Source organism: Gopherus flavomarginatus, chromosome 19, assembly GCF_025201925.1.
Source record: "Gopherus flavomarginatus isolate rGopFla2 chromosome 19, rGopFla2.mat.asm, whole genome shotgun sequence".
Lineage (NCBI taxonomy): Eukaryota > Metazoa > Chordata > Testudines > Testudinidae > Gopherus > Gopherus flavomarginatus.
This window is the reverse complement of record NC_066635.1, coordinates 2,673,689-2,699,747: the sequence shown is the minus strand read 5'-3', so window position 1 is coordinate 2,699,747 and position 26,059 is coordinate 2,673,689. Positions and strand designations below refer to the sequence as shown.

Here is a 26,059-nt window from a genome sequence, read left to right as displayed (position 1 = left end):
TGGGTCTTTGCCCAAGAGAGATGATGGCTGAGGAGCTGGGAGCCTGGAGTGGATGCCCTGAGGGACCATGATAGGAGAAATACAAGTGCAGTTCCTCTGAACTATAACAATCTTCTCTAAACTATTATTTTACATACTTTTATCACGTCCCCCTTTCTCTCCTTTCTAAAGATAATCCAATCATATCACAATTTTTAAAAGCCTCTATTGCCTTTTCCTGACCCTCCTATAATTCTGCAATATCCTTTCTGAGAGTGCTGCATATAGTATTTTAGGTGTGACCACATCATTATTTATATAATGGTATTATGCCGTCTTTTGTATTTTCCATGCCATTCCTTTGTTTGCTTTTTTGACAATAATAGCATATTGAGCAAAAATTTTCATTGAGTTGGTCACAGAGATGAGATGATAGCTAATTTAGAACCCTGTAAGGTGTAGGAATAGTTCAAATTCCCCCCCTGCAATGTGCATTACTTTGCCTTTATCAAAATAGAATTTCTGGGTGCTTAAAATGTTGCACTGGCATCGCTGTTATGCTTCAGTGTAGAGAATACCTCTGCCAACAGGAGGTGTTCTCACACTGGCATAGGTAATGCACCTCCCCAAGAGGCAATAGCTAGGTTGACCTAGCACTGTCTACACTGGGACTTAGGTCAGTTTAACAATGCCACTCCGGGGTGTGGATTTTTCACACTCCTGACCAACATGGTAAAACTGACCTAATTTTCTAATGTAGACCAGGACTAATCTACCATTATTTTGCCCATTCACCTACCTTGGTTAGGATTAGGTCTACACTTCAAAGTTGTACTGGCATAGCTATGTCAACCAGGGATGTGAAAAAGCACACCCTTGACTGACAACTATGGTGAAAAACCCCCCAGTGTAGACACAGCTATTGATGAAAGTGCCTCTGTTGATGTAGCTAATGTCATTCAGGGAGATGTTGTCCCTAAACTGACAGAAAAACATCTGTTGGTGTAGGCTGACTCTACACTAGGGGGCCATGCTGGTGTAGATTCCACAATGTAGACATAGCCTAGGTCTCTCTAAAGTGCCTCACAGTTCTTTCTAGTTTTGACTAACCTAAATAACCTTATGTCACCAAACACCCGATCTAATACAGAACCTGGAAGCACACCACTTTAGCCATGATGAAAATGAACTATATAATTCCACTCTTTGCTTTTTATCCCTGAAATAGACCCAGGCCAGTTGGGAACAGCAGGGTAGTAGAAAAGAGATATACTGGCCACTGGATAAGCAGTTTTGTGTTCCCTGAATGACCAGAGCAGGGGCTGCTCCAGGCTAATGAGAATACCTGACTCTAATTAACCAGCAAAGAGTCAGGGTGAAGCTGTAAGCACCTGACTCTAATTAAGGCCCCTCTGATACTATAAAAGGGCTCACTCCAGTCAGGCCAAGGGAAGCCAGGGAGCTAGAGGAGAGGAAGTGTGTGAGAGGAACTGGGAACAAAAGGTGTGCAAGAAGCTGAGAGTGAGTAGGCACACTGCTGGAGCACTGAGAAGTACAAGCATTATCAGACATCAGGAGGAAGGTCCGGTGGTGAGGACAAAGAAGGTGTTGGGAGGAGGCCATGGGGAAGTAGCCCAGGGAGTTGTAGCTGTTGCGCAACTGTACCAGGAGGCACTCTAGACAGCTGCAGTCCACAGGGCCCTGGGCTGGAACCTGGAGTAGAGGGTGAGCCCAGGGTTCCCCCCCAAACCTCCCAACTCCTGATCAAACACAGGAGGAATTTACCTGGACTGTGGCTTCTACAGAGGGGAAGGTCTCTGGGTTGTTTCCTCACCCACAGGGTCAATCTGTGAGGCGAGCAAATCTGCCAATAAGCACAGGACCCACCAAGGTAGAGAAGGAACTTTGTCACAATCCCATTGCCATTTTTTGTATCTACCCCATGACTACTTAGTTTCTTTAGTAGCCTCTTGTTAAGAGCTTTTGACAAACGACTTTGGAAGTCTAAATAAATGTCAGCCAGTTCTCCTCCTTACACACATTCAATTAATTCTAATAGATTAGTGGGATATCATTTTCCTTTGCAGAAATCATAATGATTAGTCCCTATCATACCATAATCTTCCAGGTGTTTCATTATTAATTATTCTATTTTTAATTATCATTTCAACCAATTTACCATGTACAGATGTAATGCTTATTGGTCAGTAATTCCCCCAATCAGCCCTAAAGTCTTCTTAAAATACAGGTAAAGCGTTTTTCATCCCGCAATAGTCCAGTACAATAGCTGTTTTTAACAAGTTCTTATTTTTGCTAAAAGCTCAGCCACTTCATACCAGAGCTCTTTCATAACTCTTGGATCTATCATCTGGGCTTTGTTCAATCATCATTTTGTTCCAGCACCTCTCTCAATCTCTGGTAGTACCTCTTTTTAATACCAAAAAAAGAGCAGGTATCTTCCCCCAAATCTTCTGCAGTGAAGACTGATGCAAATAAATCATTTAGTTTCTGAGCAATTTCGTTATCATTAATTGCTCCCTTCAACTTCTGATGATCCAGCAGACTGAAATTCTTTTGCAGTTTTCCTGTTTCTGATCTAGTTAAATGTCTTGTTGCATTTTTTATTTAGTGCTTTGAGCAATTTGTTCCTTGAAATTCATCTCAGCCCTCTGAACTTTCCTTTTACATACTGCTTACTGTAATTTATGTTCCTGCATATTGGCATAACTAGGGTTCCTGTTAGACATTTTGAAAAATCTCTTTGGCTCAGGTAACCTCTTGAACCTTGCCAACAGAAGGTAAGACTACATCGGAAAAAAAGCCCCACAGCAGTGAGTCTCAGAGCCCAGGTCAATGGACTCAGGCTCAGGGCTGATGCTTCAGGGCTGAAAATAGCAGTGTAGATGTTCAGGCTCAACATGGAGCCTGGGTTCTAAAACTCGAACATCTACACTGCTATTTTAGGCCCCACAGCACAAGACCCATGAGCTAAGACCCAGGCTCTAAGAAGACTCACTGCTGTGGATTTTTTTTTTCTGTGTAGATGTACCCACAGTCATATTTACTTTCTCATTCTCCTTTCTGTTCAGCCTTCTGTGATTCTCCTTTAATTTAAGTAGCATCCATGTCACATCCAAGGACTTTTTTCTTTACCTTTTTCCTTCAAGGTCTTTGACTAGACTTTATTGAAGTCTCTTTCTAAAGTTTAGTGTCACTGTGTCCTTTTTTGATACTTTGCTTAGGATGTTGAACCTATACCATGGTCACTATTAGTGGCTCAACTACTGTTAATTCTTGAATTAGATCTTGTATGTTACTTACTTTAGACTACGGCCATGTCTACAATAGCAAGTTTACAGAGGTACAACTGTACCAATGCAGCTGTGCCGCTGTAAGATCACTCGTAGTCATTCTATGCCGACGGAAGAGAGCTCTCCTGTCGACATAATTAAACCACCTACATCGAGCGGCATTGGCAGGAGAAGGTCTCCTGCAAACATAGCACAGTCCACACTGGTGCATCTGCTGGTGTAACTTATGTTGCTCAGAGGGGTGGGTTTTTTTCACATCCCTGAAAGACATAAATTACACCGACAAAAGTGCTCGTGTAGACATAGCCTAAGTTCCTCTTATGTGCTCTAGATAGACCTAGTTGTTCCAAGAAGCAATCAACATTTAAGTGTCAAACTGTTTCTTTGAACTTCATTCCATTGTACCATACAACCTGTTTATATGTGGGTAGTGGAAGTCACCCATTATCATAATTTTGTTAGACTTTGCTGCCTCTGATTTCTCTCAACAATGTGCAGTCTATCCTTTTGTTGATCCAGAGATCAACCATTGTGACAGACCCAAACCAGTGGGGTACAGGAGTCTGGTAGAGGGCAAATATACTGGTCACTGGGTGAGTAGTTTTCTGTTCCCTGAGTGACCAGAGCAGGGGCTGCACTAGAGTAGTCAGGAACTTGCTAGAAGCAATTAAGGCAGACAGGCTGATTAGAACACCTGCAGCCAATCAAGGCAGGCTAATCAGGGCACCTGCGTTTTAAAAGAAGCTCTCTCCAGTCAGATGGGGAGGAGCCAGAGGAGAAGGAGCCTGTGTGAGGAGCTGGGAGCTGAGAGTGTACTGCTGGAGGATTGAGGAGGACAAGCATTATCAGACACCAGGAGGAAGGTCCTGTGGTGAGGATAAAGAAGGTGTTTGGAGGAGACCTTGGGGAAGTAGCCCAGGGAGGTGTAGCTGTCACACAGCTGTTACAAGAGGCACTATAGACAGCTGCAAATCCATAGGGCCCTGGGCTGGAACCTGGAGTAGAGGGTGGGCCCGGGTTCCCCTCAAACCTCCCAACTCCTGATCAGACACAGGAGGAGTTGATTCAGACTTGGGGGAAATTGCTGAGGTGAGCAAATCTGCCAATAAGCACAGGACCCACCAAGGTAGAGGAGGAACTTTGTCACACCATATAGTCCTGCTAATATATTTACATTTTTAAAGTTTGGGATTTGTATCCGTATACATTTAACTGAGTTCACTCAGAACTATCATCTCCCAACTGCACTATCAACTCCAATAGTGGGAACCCTCTCCATTTCTAAACTTTGTAATCTGGGGCTAATGTTGGATTCTGTTCATCTGTGGATAACTTGCTACACTGATTAATTAATCTCTCTGTTAAATTCGACCTTACTTGTAATCTGAATTGATCTAGTTTCAGCTTCCAGCCATTAGATCTTATTTAGTATTGCTAATCCTAGGTGTTCAAAAATCATGAGTCAGATCCCAAATCATGTCATTGATTTAAAAAAATTTTTTTAATAAAAAGTTTTGAATTTTTTCTTTGCCTTCTGAGCCTTTAGGATATTTTGCTTTATGTTTTCAGGTTTTTCTCTGCAACCATCAGAACCAGAAGCATATTTTACTTTTTTTTCCTTTTTTCTTTTTGTTAAAGAACTGAGTTTCTCATGCTATCTCCTGATCCTAGCAACTGTCTTTTTAAGAAAAACACCAAATATTGTGAGACTTGTAGTCAAATCACAAGAGATGCTAACACTGACATCTTTGTCTGCTAAATTACAAGAGCTCGCAACTATCAAATCTTCCCATGTTGGTTTCTACAGACTATGATCAATCACCATTAACTGTTTCTTGGATAAAATTATAGCTATAATTTGAGTTTCTTAAAGGTCTCTCTATCTGGCAGGTTTTTCAGACCTTGGATCTCTCTCCTTTTTTTTTTTTTTTTTAAACCTTTCTAATCTATCAACATTCTTTTTAAAATGTGGACACCAGAACTGGATCCAGAATTCTTAATACTGATCTCATTAATGTCATATACAAAGACAATACCATGTTTCTACTTTTACATGAGTTTGAACAGTTATACATCCCAAAAATAAATTATAATTAATGTTTTTAATTTTTAATTCTGAACCCCATGCACATGCTTTTCGATACAGTCTTTAGTTATGTGATCACATATTTCCTCAAATAAGTTTCATTATCCCTAATCTCTAATGGAAGAAGGCAGAGTCAATCTGAAGTACGGCTCTATCCCTTTTTTTCTGGGAAATCTGATATTTCTATTTTTTCCAACCCTACAAGTGAAACTAAATGATTTACCCAACATCTAATGGAGTCTGGGGCATGGATAAAAAAGCAAACTGGCTGAGACTCAAGTCAGCACAGAGACAGATAATTACACAATAGGGAAAAGGAGAAGTAGTGTTAGAAATGTTATTAGTAACCACAACTGAGGGAGTTCATCTGCCAAACATTTATAAGGTTTGAAATTGGGGGCCATTTTGGATCTCAGATGCTTCTGGATCTCCAATTAGCAGCAAAGGTCAAAAGTGCTTTTTATAATGTGCTTATCTAGAAGGTTGTGTCCTTTCCTTTTTAATGTAGGGATGCTTCCTGCAATTATCCAGACTTTTTCATGTCAAAGACAGATTACAGCAAGGTGCTTTACATGGGGCTGCACCTTGACACTGTTTGAACATTGCAGCTAGTGTAGAATGCTGCTGCCCACTTACTAAGCAATGGTTCATGCTGAGAGCATATTATTTCCATTTGAAGTATAAAGTGTTGGTTTTGACCTATATAATGTCTTAAGTGGTCCTGTGTATTTGAGAGATTATTCTCTCTTTGTGACATATTACCTCTGGAGTGCCAGAGCTAACTGTCTCCTGGTTTAGACTGGAGGGGGCTGATGGCAGGGACTTCTCAGTGAGGGATCCTTTGCTTTGGAATTATCTCAATCCCCTATACCCTCCCTAGTCACAGGAGCCTGGATTTGGTGACCTTTGGAACATGCTGCAAAATTCAGTGTTTTCCCAGGCTTTTTCTGGTATAAACAGAAAGGATGTTTGGGAGGGAGCACGGTGAATAGGACTGAATTTGGTCTGGGTTTGGGAGGGTTTTATTTATGAAGTCATATTTATAAAGTCTGATACATGAGGCTATGTAATAGTAATTATTTTGGTCAATCTAAGAATACCCTAGTCAGAGAATTTTCCTTTAACGTATGAGGCCTAATTTTGCAGCCCTTGGCCCCTTATACATGAGGAATCCTACAGAAGTGAAAGGCAATACCTATGGAAGAAAGGGCTGTAGGATATGCCCATAAGTGATTAACATTTTACTACACTAATTCTGAAGCTGATTCTTGTATCATTGTATTAACAACTTATATTTTCCAATTGTTTTGTTTTCAGCATGTAGCTCTCTAGTTAACTTCATTTATCTATAAAAGGCTGTTATATAGCCTTTAGCTTTATTAGTAGAACTAAAAATCTTCACAAAGGACTGTTCAGACATTTCTCTTCAGTGGTAACACTGATAGTTTATGTACAGTTGTGTTTAGGACGACTGACTGGTTGTACATTATTGATTTTGAAATGTAACCATGTCATCACAACTTTAGATCTAAACTTGGAGGGTGTTTAAAAAAAAAAAAAGCTTTTCTCATTAGCTGATGGAAATATAATGTTGTGTTTAGTATCTAAATCATATATAAGGACTTGAATCTGTAGATACTTGCACACATGCTTCACTTTATTCACGAGTAGTCCCATTGATGCCAAAGTCAAGCATGTGCAGGACAGGGATGTTATTAATACAAGGACAGTAAGATATTCCAATATACTATAAGATGTATTTCCCTCTTTAAATGTAAACCCATATATAGGCCATCCTATTAGTTTCTTATATTTGAGTTACTTAAACCCTTTTCATTGTGTACTTTGAGGAAATAAAGTGAATTTGCTCTTATTCTTACAACAAGCTACAATTGTGTATCTAGATTTCAACTCTTTCAAGGGGACCCATGTGCACACACGGGCCTTACCATGTGGATCCTACAGCAGGATCTGACCAACTTGTTTTTAAATGGCACTGTATTGTATTACCTGAGTATCAGTATGTTATAACAGAATTAAAGAGGATATTATACATACACACAAGAGGTCAGAGCTAAAATTGACTATGCTTTTCTGGCCATTGTGCCTGGCATGGTATAAACATCCTGAAAATGAAGATAGTCTCTGATCCCACAAATTGAATCTTAGGCCCTAATCCGGAAACCAGCTGCACGTGTGCATGAACCTCTGCAAACGAGTGAAATACCATTGACTTCAGTGGGACTCTGAGATTGAGAAATGTCCACCTGTACAAAGCTAGTTACAGAATCAGGGCCTAAAATCAGACACACAATACAGTTCAGTATATGTTTCAATACATTAAATAAGATTAGTGAGAGTTTCTCCAATCTTTTCATTTTGTGGACATTTTTATTCTCCCATAGATTTAACACTCCAATCTACTAATGTTTAGTTCTCGAAATAGTTCATTCTATGGTGTCTTAGAATAGGTTCAGCTTCCTTCTAATAGTAAAAGGATAACAATTTGAAAAACTGCATTAGGTTAAAATGTTCAAACTTCCATGCAACATGGGCTATCCTCTTTTTTTTTTTTAAAAAACCTGTCAATATTCTATATTTTGTGGGTGAACATCTGAAGACTTGTATGCTCAAATGCAGCACTTACAAACTGCAGAACTGTAGATTTTGGTATGGCATAAATATTGACTTCATGGGTGTTGCTTGAGGACAGAACTGGTCCTCAAGTATATTTGTCGAGGATAATGGGAATATAGTTTAATATAATAATACTTTGAACTTGGAATGAAAGTGCTAGAGCAGAGCAAATTGCTTTACAAACCTGAATTAAGCTTCAAAATGCCTCAGTGCCTCTATTTTGTATTACTGTCCATTTCCAATTTGTTAGCAGAGGACCATATATTGCAAGACTGGCTCAAAGATCTTTCTGTTCTCCCACTATTATATACAATTTAATGTTTTAGTTACAGAAAAGAGTCGGTGTCACATTTGGAAAGTCACCACAGGGAACCGCTTTTCAGAATTATATACAACTTCAGAATTGAAATTAATCAAAACTGTCTCCATGAGCTTTGCAGTATCTGGTTCTTGAACAGGGAGCTCACAAGGCAAGTCACTGACAGACAAGATGGCACATGAAGGTACTCCAGTAGCGCACTATGCGCTGCTACAATGAACCAAACTCTACAGATACATTATGTGAGCAATCAGCCTGCTCACTGACCAGCACAACTGTGCTTCTGTCACAGCCTCTGCTGCTATAATCTGTTCAGAGGCTCTCCTCTCTCTTTGGATGAAGATGTTAGAAACAGATATTGATTACACTTATAACAGGTAAGGTACTGACGCTGTGGGAACCTGCGAATTGAGGATAATTTGCCTCCTTAGCTGAGCCAACACTCAGATCCTAGATCAATAATTATGGAGGGCAGAATGCACCTGTATCCCTCAGTTCCATTAGAAATATAGAAGTAAGGGGAGAGGTAGGAGAATCTCTCAGGATTTCAGCAGAAAGCCCATCCTCTGAGTGGTGTTTGCCCAACATGGAAAGTAGCTCACCAGACTTTGCATTGTATCACCAACTATGACAGAAAGTAATAAACCCCATAGGAGCAACTGAACATGTCCATACATTCAGCATTAGGACACTAGCAGCATTAGTATACAACTGCAGTTGATGACAGGATGAAAAACAGCTAGAAAAGAAATTATCTTAAGAGCCACAGTGTGAAAGGTTAAAGAGCAGTAGGATACTATACTACAAAGCAAACAGGTAGGCATAGTTCCTCTGGTTACAAATGTACACTTGAGAAATAAAAACAATTCCACTGCACTAGGGGCAGTAAGGGGGTGGGGTGAAGGGAGGATACGGCACTAGGAGCATAAGGCCAATGAAATGGGACAGAATAAAGTTTCTCTTACCTGCAGCAATTTTCCTTCTGCTGGAGTAACCTCAGCAACATTAGCAAACACTCCTTCCAATGTGATTGGCTCCACTTTTAAGGGGATCACCCTAATAAGAGCCTTCTGTGCTGCTGACCTCTCTGACTCCACTGCCAGTGCCAGCCCAGTATGGCCAAGTCCAACCTGCAGTGTAGCCATTAGCAGCCAAGGCCAGAGGACAGCCAGCTGCAGCTGGGGGCCAGCACTCATGCTACCAGCTGCAGCAGCGCACTTCGGCCACACATATCGCTCAGGAATGCATCCTCACCCCACCAGCAGGTTCCAACAGTTGACAGAGCTGGTTAGGTATAGAGCTTTTGTGTGTTTCCAGTCAGTGGGGCAGATGGGAAGGAGGGGAGAGGGGCTCAATACCCTACAGCCCCTTCCTCCTGGCACTCCTTATAGGGTTCCTCTTCTGTTTCTCACCATAAAGGTTTCTCTTGCTTGGTGCCACGTGCCTAAAGGCCTGTGGAGCCTTAACAAAATTAAAAACAAAACACCAACAATCTAAATCAAGCGTTTCTTCTTCTCCTCCAATGGATAAATCCAGAAAGATCAATATAAACTGAACAAATGGGCATTAAAAAAACCCAGTCAGGACATACAACAATACTATGTAGCATTTCAGTCCTGCCTGAACTAATCACAAAGCGAGTCTCTGCCATGCAAGATGTGTCTCTACAGCTCCTGCCCTTTCAGGATTACATTTCAGGATGATCAGCAGGTCGAACACATCAATCTTAGATGCACTTGGCCTTTTCTCCAGCTAGTTATCTTCTCCACATATCTCATTCCCAAAAGCACAAGCTCTTCCGATTTAATGTTAATTACAAGTATCAGTGTCCTCCATCAACTCCACATATTAAAGACTAATGTTGGAGGAGAGCGGATATTCCCCTTCGATAATTACAGCAGTATTTTTAAAGTTCAGTATAAATAATAAGTGTTTGCTATTGGGCTATCCTCCAAATGTATTTGATCCCTGACATGCCTGTTCTGTTAGAAATGCCTCTCACTTGGGCTCAGGGATCAAGATTTATTCTCCTGGTTCAGCATAAGGATAGGAAGTCACTAGTAATCTGTGTTTGGAATCTGTTTTAAAGCACATATCTTCTGATCTTCAGTTCCCAAAATTCATTAGATGAACAAGAGGCTTCTCAACCTATCTTCAAATTCCCAGGAGGTAAAAAAATTTTTTAAAAGTTTAGGCACAGGCTTTGAGAAAAAAGTTACCAACATGTCCTTGTTTTATGCTATTCCTGTGCACGCTCAGGAACTGCTGTAATTGCTTTCAAGCACATGCTAATACAATCGTAAATAAAAGCACCACACAAAAAAAATCCATACGGGCTACCCAAAGGTCACACAAAAAGTACTGAAGAGTCTTCATAATTGTAGACACGATAGAGAAATTCAGCAACTAAAATGACTTTGGACACTGATCATTCTCCTGAGAAGGGAGATATGGATTTTTAGGAGAGATCTGCAAACCTGCTGAGTAGTCTGCCTGCAGGAATCTCCAGGGGCTGAAACAGATGGAAATGTTTCTATAAATCCTGGACAAAACCAACTTTTAACAGCTTAGCAAAAACTGTCTCTTACTTTACCAACCTGTTACTTAGAAAAATATAATTCTCTCTCTCACACACACATGCGCGCACAAAATGCAGGTAGATAGGAATGGAATTCCACAGCCCGAAAGACAATCCAATAAGATCAAAGGTAGAAATTTACTCCAGGCTGAAAGTTCCTGGGCCAGGCATGGCTGAAAGTTAAGTGTCCAAACGCAATCGAAAGAGCTTAGAATGAATTCAAAAGCATTTCTGAATACTCCATTCAAATAAAAAAGTCTCTCTCTTCTTGTTACAGCACATACAATGATCAGCTTGAAATGTGGGGAGCGAGAAAGAAAAAGTTTGGAAATATCAGCAACAATCCAGCAGCAAACCTAGGCAGACTGCTATCAGTATAAAGTAGGCAACAAATCCCAGAAGCAAGGACTCTGAATCCTGAGGTGGACTTGGAAAGTTATGTAGATGTCGGGGAAGAGCTTTCCTTCCAGAAAAGCACTTCTGGATCGACTCTCTGGAGGAGGAAGCCTGTGGTTTGCAGTTTGTGTTCCTCAGCTCTCTGCCTCCCTCCCCTGGGACTGCAAGCTTTCTCTCTACCTGCTGACACAAAGTGAGGGTGGAGCAGTCATAGGCAACAACCCCACCCCCTTGATATCTGGTTCTCAATGCTCCTGGACTCCCTCTCCTGATCCACAGCTAAATTGCATTCAACACATCCCGTACTAACTTACTAACGATTAAGCTATCACATATAAATCAGGGTCATTGAGAGGTCCTTCAAACTGACATTAAAGCAAAGTCTGTGACCAACATAGCAAAGATAAAAATAAATAATAAAATAAATTAAAATGCAAAGTCAGATCAATAAACAAATGAAGTAGGGAATTTATCAGTGGGATGGCAGGCTCTTTCCCAGCCTTCCCGTGACACTCTGAATGGCATCAAGCCAGTATCTGAAGCAACTCCCCTCTGTAGAATGTTCTGATTTATTGCAGCCTTATGTCTTCGACCCTGGGAAGGACTCTGTCCATTTCACGCACAGCTTTTCTTCAGCTCTTGCTAATTTAGATTCAGTAGCCCTTTTCTAGTTGCTACTGCAAGAACGTTTCAGGTCAGGCTGATGTCAGAGGTCTGGAATTCAACTGTTATTCTCCTCTGACATCACTGGGAGGTGAATAATACTATAGGTCAGACCTATAACCTCAAAGTTAGGTTGCAAGTGGAAGTTTGTAACTAGGCATGTGATGGATCTGTGTTGAGGCAGAATCTCAGAAAGACATACAAAACCCTCCCAAGTATGTACCATACAGAAAATATGCTTTCCTATCCAGCCAGCCTCTCATTAAGCTAGTTAGGAAAGAATCTCTGTAGAACGTGGTACTTATGAAAAAGGAATTGCACTCAAAAACATGACCAATTAATGATCCTTTGCGTACACGTGGAGCCAAATTCATCCCTGGTGAACTCCACAGAAGTCAATGGAGTTACACAAGGGGGAAATCTGGTAGACTATACTTTTAAGAAGCCTATCAGTGCAGCAATGATATTTTTTAATTTATAAAGGTGCTATCAGGAACTATTGGTTAAAATATTTATTTTTAAATATCTACATTTTAAAATTTAACACACATATTGAGAATATAAATGCAACATCTATTTCACTTTAACAACTTTGGTTGCAGATTACTGCAACCATGATCTGTATGTGCTGCTGTCATTTTACATTGCAGTGTAACCAAACTTCACACCGTTCCCGTTAACAAGAAAATAGTAAAACAATGTGCCTGGTTGGAGCAGTCACACTTTATTATTTACTGATTGAAATACATCCATGCTAAAAGTGCCGAAATATTGAGATGTCCAGTCTGCCAGGTTACCCGAGACTTGTTTGTTTTGTGCAATACTAAACGGATTTCTTTACAAAGTGAATGTCCTTTCTCTTCTGCCCTCTCACAATGTGCCTGGGAGTTAATGAAGGCTAAGGAAAGCTACAGCTGATAGTACTGTGCATGTAAAGTATGGCAGGAGATCCGGCTCCATGGTCTTTTTTAATTCAGAAAGGTAATAAACACTAGGATTTCATAATTAATCATTAAAACAACAGAACCTTTAACCATGCCAAGACTCCTTGACTCACCTCTCCAAAAGAACATCACATGTTTTGGTGTAGACAGGACTGAGAAAGTTAAGACAGGAAGCTTCCTTATTTTATATGTAACAGCTCCAGTCTGGCAATGCAGAATTCCAGTGATCCCTATGACTTCATATTCACTTCTTAGTCAGGGCAGCTGAACTAGACAGGACTCTCCTCAAAACCTGCCATCACTCCCTTAATGGCAGAAACTGCTAAAGGGTAATGAGGCTCTCCCCTATTCCAACAGCATCATCTGCAGTAGTCCCAAGCCCTGCCAGCCTGGGGTGCAACAAACCAAACTCAGATTTCAGTGTTCCTGCTGTATTGCTGAGCTCCTTTTCCCTTTAATTGTTTGAATGCATCAAGTCCATCTTTTACTATTGGGTTTCCACATATTCTAATTTGACTGCAGGGCCTGAGAAGATGCAACCCCCTAAAACATTCAAGGCCTCTGAAAACTTACTGTATGCATACAACAAAAGATGTAAAATGTCAGCTCTGAGGAAGGTCAGGATAGCAGTGCTCCTGCTAGTGTGCCATGACCAAGAGCATCCCCCAGCTTCTAACTTTCTAGTCTGGAGCCTTGGAAGGGGTTTAAGAGGTCTGATCTTGGTTCATCCTACCATCCAGAGTTTTTCTGTGAGGTCCTGAACATAGCTGTAAGCTGTAGAAAGATTTAGAGGCCATAACTCGGTGTCTGACAAATTAAGGCCTATTCGCTCTGTTTCTTCCTTGTGCATTTTCCCAATTATATTGGACTGAGTCTCACTGACTATAAAGATACATGAACAGGCAGGAAACAATTAGAGTTACATTTTTCAATGCTGCCTCATTCACATATATTATCCTAACACAACAAATATTGCACATGCATCCTTTATCGCTCTGTCAGTATTTCAACATTAATAAATATTAATACAAATACATAGCTGTTAAAAACCTTAACTCTACTGTCAATATAAATACAATTATATTAAACAATGTCTTGTGAAGATCTACTTAAAATAAGCAATACAGTAAACAAAGAGATGACTTACCATTACAGATATCGCTAGAATCAAATGAAATGATTAAAACAGAAGAATGTTTCATTTATGTAAAAGATCCAGCGGCTGTGGTGTGTGGTGGATGCTCATCAGTTGGACACACTTGCTGATGAAACAGAGCACTGTGCTTGGAAGGAAGAGCATTTCCTGAGTAATCACTTCGAAAATGAGCTCACTTTTCTCTGCTGGAATCCCTGACTCACTCAGACATGGAATCTTTTGACCTCTCAATGTTTTTGTTTCTCATACAATTCTCTTTAAAGGGCTGCCATAACTCCAAGGAGATGCACTGTTAGCACAAAACTGGGGCTGTGCTGACTATACTCCCCAACAAAGTGAAGTAGAGAGATTCCAAATACAACACGAGAAACAGCTTGCTCCCCAGTAAGAAAGTCTTGCGGAGGCTTTTAAGATTTCCTGTTTACAGAGAGTCCAAGCTTTTTGTTTCTAAGCAATTTTAGGCAGGTAAACAATTACTACATATTAAACACTCTGGCCGCTAGATGTTTTACAACCTGTCAAAGTAGAAAATGTAACAAAAGAGATTCAGTAAACAATGAAGTGACTAGTTCCCCATAAAACTCACAACAAAAGCAAAAGGAAAGAGATTTTTTTTAAACAGTTGAAAAGTTCCAAAGTGCATATTATGTGCAAAGCATTGCCTCTGGGGTCTGATATGGAGAACCCAGTTGGCAGTTACTGCACATTTTCACATGCTTGTCACCCACTTCTCACTCTCTTAATTCTTCTTTTGGAAAGTGCTCCTGTTTGCAAGCTACATCCACCAGTAGATGGAGATCTAGGAGGAAAAAAAGGAGCAGTTATACAGTACACATGAGTGCATCTCACCTAACTACATCTAGGGCAGAGTTCTCAAGTATCTTATCATCTACTTTCTGGGAGCTGGTATAAAATGTAGCCACAGCCAGCATAAACCTCAGGATTTTGCTGGTCATTGTCTAGGAACACCAAGTGCTCAGACTTTGGGCACCTGCACCTTTCTAAACAATTTTTATCTGACATACACCTATCTAGACTGAGGTGAAACATTTCACAGCTGATTGTTAGTTTATTTGTGCTGCCGCTTGCCAGAATTTTAGCCCTTAGGCATCTACTGTTTCCTGCTCTCTCCTGCAATACAAATGAAGTGTCCACAACCATCCCGTACACAGAGGTCAGTTAGGAAAAGCATAAGCAGAGTTCAAAATCAACCATATACTGTCCTCAAATGAAGATAAATTCGGAAAAACATGGACCAATGTTCCTCTCTGAAACTTACATTTCTTAAGCAGAGTGAAGATATTCTGGATGTATCCACAGGGCTAGATTAAGGCATAGGCTCTGTAGATGCCTAGGGCCCCAGCTCCTGGAGTCATGTGATTACATCAGAAATTCATCTTTAAAAAACGAAAGAGTTTCCTAGCCCTCAAAGTAGGAAAGAAATCTTTAAAATATGATTCAAGTGTATTGATGCAGTGAAGTCAACAGACAAGACTTACCTGTACTGTAATTGTTGTCCTTTAAGATGACGGTGCAGAAATGTATTCCACTCAGGTGTGCGTGTGAAAGGGCATTAAAGTCAAAGAACTTCCTTAGCAGTATCTGTAGGAGTGGCATGAATGCTCTGGTCCTGAGCTACTCCCCAGGATGTTTAAGGGCGGCACCACACTGACCCCCCCTCGGTTCCTCCACGCCAAACATCAAGAATTTAGACTCCAATGCTGAGGAGTTTGAGAGTGGGTTGTGGAATACCCATTTGCCATGGATCCACAGGATCAGTGCTATGCTCTCAACTTTGGCACAGTCATTTGGAGGAACCCCTTTGATGTGCCCAACTCACAGGGGGTTCCAAGCTTCCTTCAGGGTAGGCCACGCAGCCTCACCACTTCCTGAGACAGAACCTCTGAGCTTTAGCACTCCTGCTTCACATGGTGAGCTCTGCTCAGCAAGTCCAACACAGATAGATTCCTGGTAGAAACTTGTACTCTCTTCAGGAATTAATGCACCTCACCAAGCATTACAGTGACACTCAAGCAGTATTTTCCAAACAGTAGGGCTTATTAAGTCAACTGGAATACAGCACAGAAAACCCTTAAGTCAACACAGAGAATAAAGGTTAAAGCATTCTGGTTAGCCTCAAGTCCTAGCCAGGCTGTATTAAAACTCAATTTTCAGGTTCTGTCTCTCTCAGGAAATTTCTATATGTACAGCGCATCTGGTGAAGACACTCTCCAGCACAGAACGTCTTCACCAGATGCATTTCAGCTGTATCGGTACAGCTGCGCCTGCTTGAGAGCTGTACATAGCACTGTGCACACAAACACTTATGTAAGTGTAAGTATGTTGCTCAGGAGAGTGGTTTATTCACAACCCTGAGCAACATAAATTATGCTAACACAGGCTGTAGATACAGCCTCAGTCTGACCTCCTTAACCAGTTCCCAGATGAGAGAGTCCCTCAGCTTCCTCCAGAAGCCAACACTTTATCCTCCACTTCCAGTTCTTTGTCTTTGAGCTGGGGTCTTTCCTCAGCATCCCTGTTTAGAGGCAGGGAAATCCATCTTTCTCTGGGTCATTGGTTGCTATGGGTTAATGGCCTGGTGATTGCGTTTTCCACTATCTCCTCAGCCAGTCCTTTTTAATAGCCCATTCAGGGTCAGAAAGCTAGATCACACCCACCCACCCACCCACCCCGTACGTCTCTTAGTCTGCCCTCAGAGCGAACATGGTCCTTTTTTCCCCACCGGGTCATGCAAAATATAAGGGAAACTGAGGCACCCAGAGAGTCATAAAACTATTACAGAAAATTCCCACTCTATCACACACAGCTGCTCCCACATCTCGAAGAACAATTGTTACAATACAGGTAAGTAACCGTTTTTTCTTTTTCAAGTGGTTGCAGATGTATTCCACTGAGGTGGCTCACAAACAGTAACAGAAGGAGATGGGCTCGGATTTTATTTAAGAAGTGCCTGCAACACTGTCTTCCCAAAATTCACATCTGATCTGGATGCAGTCATAACAGCATAATTGTTTGTTAAAAGTATGTATGGAAGACCAAGTAGCAGCCCTGCATATGTCCAATATTGTAATATCGCTGAGAAATGTGATTGAAGCTGTTTCGGACCTCTTCAAATGAATTCTTAACCTGTGCTGAGGTGAAATCCAAGCCACCACATAAGCCGTTTAATACAGGATGTTATCTACCAGGAAATCATCTGCACCGAGACCACTTGACCCATCATACAATCCACAAAAGAAACAAAAAGATGAATGGAATGGCTTACTTCTTTCCAAGTAAAATACTAAATATTGTCTCACATCCAAGGAATTAAGACATTGTTCGTCAGCACTTGAATGAGGTTTGGGAAAAAATACAGGTAAGTGACTAATCTGGTTAAGATGAAATTGTGATGCTACCTTACACAAAAACTTAGGATGAAGTCTCAAAGCAATCTTGTCCAGGAAAAACTACGTATATGGAGGGTTTGTCATTAGGGCCTGCAGCTCACTAACTTTTCTCACAAAAGTTATGACCACAAAAAATGCTTTATTTTGGCATAGTAGAGACATAGAACAAGTTGCCAAGGTCTCCAATGGAGGTACCATGAGTAGGGTCCTTCCATATAAACAATTGTGAAAAACATATCACAGACTGTGAAATCTGGTCTTTGGTGTACTTTTACCCTATATTATACAGATTTCACAAGGGAGACCAGTGTTTCTTAAACTGGGGGTCCCAACCCAAAAGAGGGTTGTGGGGAGGGGTCAAGGTTACTGAAGGGGGATTGCGACCTTTATTTCTGTGGTGCCTTCAGAGCTGGGCGGCTGGAGAGCACCAGTTGCTGGCCAGCTGCCCAGCTCTGAAGGTAGCGATGTAGCCTGCAGCAGCACAGAAGTAAAGGCGGCAATATCCTGCCATGACACCCTTATTTCTACACTGCTGCTGGCAGTTGCGCTGCCTTCAGAACTGGGCTCCCAGCCAGCAGCCGCAGAGCTTCCTGCAGCTGGGGGAGGTTCCTGGAGGTGAGTCTGACCCAGCCCTGGGAACGGGCCCTGCAGGAGAAGAGGAAGTCCAGTCACTCACCAGCCTGGATAGGACCAGCAGCTGGAGCCCGGCGTACAGTAGGAGCTTTCAGCCAGGGTGCCCTGAGTCCTGCCCCTCCCTGAGCCCAATGCCCCAGCGCTCAGGGGTTAAGGAGCCCTTGTGCTAGCTGTGTGGGTGGGGGAGGTGACCATAGGACCCCCCCACAACATCGCTCACCTGTAAGGCCAGCCCTGTCCCCCCCACAAAGTGAAGCCCCCTCCATACTATGCCACCCTCACTTCTGTGCTGCTGCTGGGGGCGGCGAGAGAGCAATGGCTGTTGGCCAGGCGCCCAGCTCTGAAGGCAGCTCTGCCACCAGCAACAGCGCAAAAGGGTGGCAATATCGCAAACTCCCCTCCACATTACATTCTTTTGGGTTGGAACCCCCATGATTACACCACTATAAAATTTCAGATTTAAGTCTCTGAAATCATGAAATTTATGATTTTTAAAATCCTATGACTGTGAACTTGACCAAAATCGACCATGAATTTGGTAGAGCCCTGGCCAAAACAGTGTTACGGTCCCACTGAGAATCACTTCCTTCACTGGTGGAAAGAGACAAGTGAGCCCTTTCAGAAATCTGACTACCAAAGAGTTCAAGAAGATTGATTTTCTCTTGAACTGGGGGATGTAAGACCAAAACTGAGTGACATATCAGATGACTAGAGGTATAACAAGTATTCTACAATGTTCTGAACACACGACTGCATTGTTGAGCTCCCCAGATGAGGAAACGATTCCATTTTGCCACATAGGGAGTCCTAATAGAGGGCTTTCTACTGTTCAGTAGAACTTGTCAGAAACAGCTTCAGAACAGGGTTTCTCTTGTCTAGCCACACAGTATCCATGCTGGGAAGTGTAGATTGTTCAGCGCAGGATGTGAAATCAATAGATTGGGACAAGGAAGAGGAATGGATGGAAGAACAGAAAGACTGAGGAGATTGGAAATCCAACACTGTCACAGCCAAACTGATGCAATGAGAATCAGTCTGGCATCATCCATCCTTAGCCTGAGGATTACCTAAGGAATGAGCAGGACTGGGAGCAAAGTATACATCTGAGCTGATTCCCAACTCAGATGAAATGTGTCTGTCATGGAATCCAGACTGAGATCCATTTGAGAGCAAAATTGATGGCACTTTTTGTGGTCTTTCATTGCAAACAGGTTAACAGCAGGAATACACCATTCTCTGAATATGTACCTCAGCACACTGCTCTTCAGAGATCGTTCATGATTCTGAGAGAAATTCCTGCTGAGATGATCAGCCACGTGATTCTGGGCACTTGGTAAATGAACGGCTGTGAGAATGAAGTTCTCTTCAGTGCAGAATTGGCAGAAATTTACTGCCTCTTGACAAAGCTGATAGGAGTGGTCTCCCCTGTTTGTTCATGTAATACATTGCTGTGGTGTTGTCGGTGAGTATGTAAACCACTATGCCCCTGATCTGTGCTCAACATTCCTTGTGTGCATTGTAGGCGACAAGTAATTCTGGAGAAAATAATATATAAAACTGAATTGCTTGCAAAATTATAAAGTGACACACTTTATACACCCACTCGTATAATAAACCCCTAGTCTCTGGATGAGTTACTAAGGTCCTCAAATCATGATTTAAAGACTTCAAGTTACAGAGAAACCACCATTTACACTAGTTCAAACCTGCAAGTGACCCATACCCTATGCTGCAGAGGAAGGTCAAAACCCCAGGGTCTTTGCCAATCTGATCTGGAGGAAAAACCATCCAAGACAGATGGCTCTCCAGCATCTTTTGGAAAACTTCCAGTGAAGGAGCTTCTACAAGTTTGTTCCATCATCCTACTGTTCTTCCAGTTAGGAAGTTATTCCTGAGATTTAATCTAAATCTGCTCTGCTGTAGTTAGAATCCATTGCCCCTTGTCCTGCCCTCTGTGGCGAGAGAGAATTTTTCTCCATCTTTTTTGTGGCAGCCTTTCAAGTATTTGAAGATCGCTATCACATTCACCCACTCCTTTAATCTCCTCTTTTCCAAACTAAACATAGCCAGTTCCTTTAGCCTTTGTTTATATGGCTTGCATTCCATTCCTTTGATTATCTTCGTTTCTCGCCTCTGGATCCTTTCCAGTTTCTCTACATCCTTTCTATACATTGATGAATAAAACTGGACACAGTACTCCAGCTGAGGCCTAACCAGCGCAGAGTAGAGCGGTACTGTTACCTCCTGTGACTTGCATGCTATGACTCCCTAAAAGTCTCAGTCAATGGCACATTATTGAGGGAGGTGATGAAAACTATGTGGGTTCAAGTCAAGTGTTCAGGAGGATCTCTGTTAGCATGTAGCAGGTATGTATACAGTCCAAAACCCACTTGGCCACTGTGAAGGCATTGGTTGTCCTGTTATCTATTTCGCTAATAGCCTCTTGGTGAGGCTCTAAGTGATGTAGTTTACAGGGCTGGCTCTGGCTTTTTTGCCACCCCAAGCAAAAAAACAAAAAAAAAACAGCAAACCTGTGGGGTGGCTGGAGCAGCAGAGCCAAAAAAAACGTGCAGAGCAGCCGGAGCGTGAGTGCAGGGGAACTCCCAGCGCTGCAGACATGCCCCGGGCAGCAGGGAGGAGGGGGAAGGAGTGGGCGGGGAGAGAGAGGGGGGCAGCCAGAGCTTCCGCCGTGCCACCTGCTGGGAGGGTGCCACGCCGCTGCAGTCAGTGGGGAGGGAAGGTTGCGGGCTGCCCTGCCGGGCTTGCTACTGACCTGGCAACAGCTGGGGAAGACGGAGGGTACAGCCTGCTTCCAGCAGGGCACTCCCCTCCTCGGTGCCGCTGCCCCCTACAGGGCAGTCGGAGCAGCGAACCAAAAAGAAAAAAGAAAAAAAAACCTGCGGGGCGGCCGAAGCGGCCAAGCCAAAAAAAACAACAAACAAATCAGGATTTGAGGGAATGCCGCCCCTTAGAATCTGCCGCCCCAAGCGCGAGCTTGCTCAGCTGGTGCCTGGAGCCGGCCCTGGTAGTCCAGTACATGTAAACGGACACTGCCCTAAGCACACCTAGTGTTTGGAGTTTTACTTTGGCTATGGAAGAAAGGGGCTTGGGGAAAATAAAACAGGAGAATGAATAGACTGGCTAATGTGAAACTCTAAGACAACCCTGAGAAGGAACTCTATGTGGGTATGTCTACCCTGCAATTATTAAACCTTCTTTTGCCAGGGACTCTGAAATCAGGGTATGGTTTCATAAGCCAAGGCAAAAGGGAATACTCGGGGTCTCTCAGAATAATGGTGGAGAAAGTAACTCCATTTATGTCAATGTCATTTAGTGGGAATAGTGTCCCAGCCTGTCCATGAATGTAGACTCCTGAGAAGCAAAAAACTCTGGCATTATGAACTTTTCCAGTACAGCCCAAGCTGATGCTCATAAATTGGCCTCTGTGGTCTAAGAGGTTCCACATAACAATGAAGTAGTATCCTTTGTGGTTTATGTACCATGTTCTCCTTGAGGAGGGCAACTTATGGGTTCATGAGTCCCATCAATTGCCCTGGAGCAGTAAGGAAACCATATTCTCTCAGCCAGCAATTACCTCTGGAATATCTTTACTGCCCACTATACATAGGTAAACCACACACCTGATTGCCTCAGATACCTCCACCACCACTTTACTCACAGTTGACTTTCCAACTCTAAACTGGTTGACAATGGATCTGTAGCAGTTCAACATAGCCAGCTTCCAGATGATTACGGCAACACACTTCTGAACCAGCAACGGTGACCTCAGTTGTGTCTCTACACTAGAGGGTGGGAGCAAGCTGTTCACAAAGCTCCAGAAATGTAGCTTTCTTCATGTGAAAGTTCTGGACCCACTGCTAGTCAACCCAGATCTACAGGAAAATGTGACCCACCAGTCTGTGTTCTACATAGGGAGGCATCAGCGACTATGCCAATTGTACTGAGTAGCATCTGCCAGTGCGAGTCTGCCATGCCAGGGTGGTAGTACTCCTTCTCCATCAGGAAATCCATCAGGTATCTTGGGTGGGACAGAAAACACTACTGAAATGTCCACCAGCACCTCACAAATGCTCTGCCAGTTTCCTGACACAGGAGTGAAAGCACAAGCAAGAGAAGTTCTTCAAAAGGTGCCTCCATGTTGCTAGCTGCAGTAGCTGGGAGTACACCGACCAAAATGACTGCTCAACGGACTGAATTGGCAGGCTGTTCAAACTTCCTGTAGTCTGCAGGGTAGGCAGTATAGTTTTCTCACAGTGCATCATGATCATGGGGCTAGAGTGGACACATTTTGGGAAGGAGCTAAGGACTTTGGGATATGTTTGATTTGTCTCAGGTCTGCGCGCTGCAGTGTGGATGCCAGAGCCCCCAAGTTTGAGCACGAGTTAGAAAATTCTTAATGTAGGATTAAAAAACAGTGTAGGCGCTCAAGCCCAAGGTTCCCTAACATGAGTCAGCTGACTCAGGTCCCACTAACCCTGGGTTTACACTGCAACACAACAGAGAGCTGGTGGCCATGGGCTCAGAGGGAGGGCCCATCAATCAGTTAACACTACATTGAGATCCAAAGAGGAGGCATTCTTTGATTGGAAGAAAGGCATGGGCAAGTTCTTTGAGAAATATTGTCACAGTAGGGTGAGAAAATATGTGGGCCTGTACCAGAGGCTATTCACTGCTTGAAAGAGAATGAGTGATCCAAAATACTGTGGATTGTCGCTTGCAGAGGAGCATAATTTTGTCATGCAATAACAAATAAAGAATATTTTCCATTTGGCTCAATAAGTTCATCTCACTGTGGGCTTTCTACTTTGGTACAGAATATCTAGCACTGCCACAGAGCGGTCCTTTTCAGTAGTGGTCAGCCAGATAACATCCAGGCTATCAGCTGTAGACACTCTGGCTCTAGCTGAAGAACTGGGCTGTTGCTCTGAGACAGTAGCAGTGAGTGAAGCCGGTAGGGTTATTGGCTTCCAAATGGAGTCTCACTAGTTCAGGCATGTTGCTAAAAGGCACATAGCATAGACAAAGCCTTAGTTTGTGACAAGTTGGAGTGTGAATCTAGCCTGACAGCACTAGCCTGCCATGGACTAACTGTCCATGTGCACTCTGCTGGTGCGCCTATTAACAGTTTGTTAACACACTTCGATCTAATTCTCTTTGAAATGGGACTTGATCAAAGTGCATTAAAAAACTGTGTGTGTGTCAGCAAGGTCCACACTGACAGATAGTTCCCAGCAAGCTAGTGCTGGCAAAGTAGATTCACACCCCAGCTTGCTTCTAAGATAAATGTTCATGTAGGCAAGCCCTGTTCATGCTGCTACAAAATCTGACTACTGCTTGCAATTTTAAGCCAGCGAGTCTTTCCTTACTTTTTCTTCTGTCACATGGTTTCTAAAGCCCTCAAACGAATTCCTTCTTTGACTATTAATCATCCCATGTAAGTGAAACATAGCCCTAAAGTCCAGACTGAGTGGGGAGCCTCTGGGTGGGGACTGTGGAACCCCATGAACTGTCTGCAATTGAAACAAACTGCCTAGCAGACTTTCAGAAAGTTTTGGTTCTGTTCAGATAAAAGGCTAATGCCCATCTGACAACTAACATATGGACTGCCACGTCTGATGCAGTTTTGAGGGGAAAAATTGAGATATGGATGGTCTTGTTTATATGAAATTGAGAAGACACCTTGGGTCAGAACTTGGTATGTAGTCACAATAATACTTTAAAACACTGTAAAAGGCGGCGGCCGTGGGGTGCGGAGGTTTCTGCTACTAAAGCCTCCAATTCTCCAACCCTCCAAGCAGAAGCTATGGCTACCAAGAAAACTGTTTCAATAGCTAGGAGAAGCAGCAAACATGTAGCCAATGGTTCAAAGGGGTATTTCATAAGGCAATTAAGAGCGAGGTTCAAGTTCCATAGTGGATCAGGTTCTCCAATCTGTAGAAAGAGATTCATCAGTCCTTTCAGAAACCTTACGGTCCCGGGGGTAAGAAAAAACTGAAAAACCTTCTACCAGTGAAAGGTATAGCGCCACCAAGAGGACCCTAAGAAAACTCTTAAGGAGACCAGATCTTTTCAATTCCAACAGGTAAACTAAAACTGTGGGAAGAGGAGAGTGAACAAGAGAATCTTGATGATGGGAATACCAGTGGTGAAGACTCTTCCATTTCTGAAGTATTTCATGTAAATGTCTTTCTACTATGTAACAATATTTGTTGCACCTCTGTTGAACAGGAAGTCTCTATCCCCAAGAAGCATCAAGGAGTCACACCTGAAGTTGCAGAATTTCTAATCCGGGATAAAGCAACAAACCAGTCTCCTGAGACAACAGGTAATGTCTCAGCAGTGGACAAGAAGTGAGTCAAATCAGGTCAGGATACCAAACTTGTCTTGGCCACGTCAGTGCAATCAAAATGACTATGGCTTTGTGCTTCTTTATCTTGTTCAAAACTTGGAAGAACAACGGTGTTGGTGGATACTTGTAAAGTAGACTCTTTGCCCAGGAAATAAGGAAAATATTTCCTAAAGCCCCTCTGGAAATCCCCAAGGTAAAAATATGGTGCTGAGGACTCATAAGTCCCCATTTGTAATTATAGGAGAACTACCTGCTGAGGTCATTGCTGTGATATTCTGTATAGCAGGGAGGTAAGAAACTGAGATCACTGTTTGGTTGGCTATGCACCAATTCCAGCAGTTTACTGCTCCAGCACAAGTGAGAGGGAACACACCCTGCCTGACAATTGATGTAAAACATGCAGGCCACATGGCCTGTCATGATCTTGAAGGATTTTACTTTGATCAAAGAAGGTGAATACAAGCACTTCTCACTGCTCTCAACTCTAGAAGGTTGATATGAACAGGGCTGGCACTTCCATTTAGGTGACCTAGGTGGTCGCCTAGGGTGCCAGGATTTGGAAGGGCAGCAGACTGCTCCGGTGGACCTCCCACAGGCGTGCCTGCAGATGGTCCGCTGGTCCCGCGGCTCTGGTGGAGCATCCGCAGGCCCACCGGAGCCGCAGAACCAGTGGACCCTCCGCAGGGATGCCTGGGGGAGGTCCACCGGAGCTGCGGGACCGGCGAGCTGGCCCTTCGCCTACGGCGCCAAAAACCCTGGCGCTGCTCCTGGATATGAAGAAGCATCTCTTGTGATGACTATTTGTCCTGGATTGTGTCTGACCTCAGATGCACACCCTATCCCAAGAAGGATGGGTGTGATGGTATGACGATAGTAGGAGGATCTTAAATTGCAGGAGTCCTGAAAAGATCTGCTGTATTGGTGTCAAAGTGGATTTCTCAAGATTGAGTTGGAGGTCTAAACTGTGGAATAGTGACCTTGTCATTTGTACTGCTGATAATACCTCTTGATAAGAGGGAATTCTGAGCAACCAGTCATTGAGATAAGGGATAACGATTATCCCCATAAGACATAGGTGGGCAGCTACAATTACCATGATCTTTAAGAATACCCCTGGGGCAGAGGTGAGGCCAAAGGGGACAGTGCAATACTGATAGTGGTCGCAGTTGACTACAAAGTGAAGAAATCTCGTGTGAGAGGGATGAATTGTGACATGAAAATAAACGTCTTGAAGGCTGACAGTCAGAAACTAATCCCCAGAATCAATGGAGGAAATTATAGCTGCAAGAGTCCCCATCCTGAATTTCAGCTGTTTCACATATTTGTTAAGACATCTGAGATCTAATATTGGCCTCCATCCCCTGTTCTTTTTGGAAACCAGAATGTAGTTGGACTAAATCCCCGTTTCCCTTGAGTTATACTGGAATGGGTTCTGTAGCTCCTAAGTGTAGAAGAGAGGCAACCTCTTGTCTAAGCAATTGATCATGAGATGGATCCCCAAAAAGGGATGGAGAAGCAGTGGTAGGACGAAGGGATGGAAGTGAAGGGAATGGAGCAACTGGACCTTATGATATCCA

At 42.8% G+C, this 26,059-nt stretch overlaps 2 protein-coding genes across 4 annotated transcripts in view; both read right to left on the bottom strand.

Moving 5' to 3' along the window:
* Nucleotides 1-14,250, bottom strand: part of RNF43 (ring finger protein 43) — a 129,635-nt gene extending 115,385 nt beyond the window's left edge. For 2 of the 3 annotated variants that reach the window (XM_050928924.1, XM_050928925.1), the window contains exon 1: nt 9,298-11,428. In XM_050928924.1, the coding sequence (XP_050784881.1) occupies nt 9,298-9,528 (231 nt within the window). In that variant the 5' untranslated portion in view covers nt 9,529-11,428. Of the gene's footprint in view, nt 1-9,297; nt 11,429-14,060 lie in introns of those variants that run through there. The other variant, XM_050928926.1, reaches the window with a different exon arrangement.
* A 550-nt stretch (nt 14,251-14,800) lies between these two features.
* Nucleotides 14,801-26,059, bottom strand: part of HSF5 (heat shock transcription factor 5) — a 72,241-nt gene continuing 60,982 nt past the window's right edge. The window contains exon 6 of the mRNA XM_050928931.1: nt 14,801-14,868. Coding sequence (XP_050784888.1) covers nt 14,801-14,868 — 68 coding nt within the window. The remainder of the gene's footprint in view (nt 14,869-26,059) is intronic.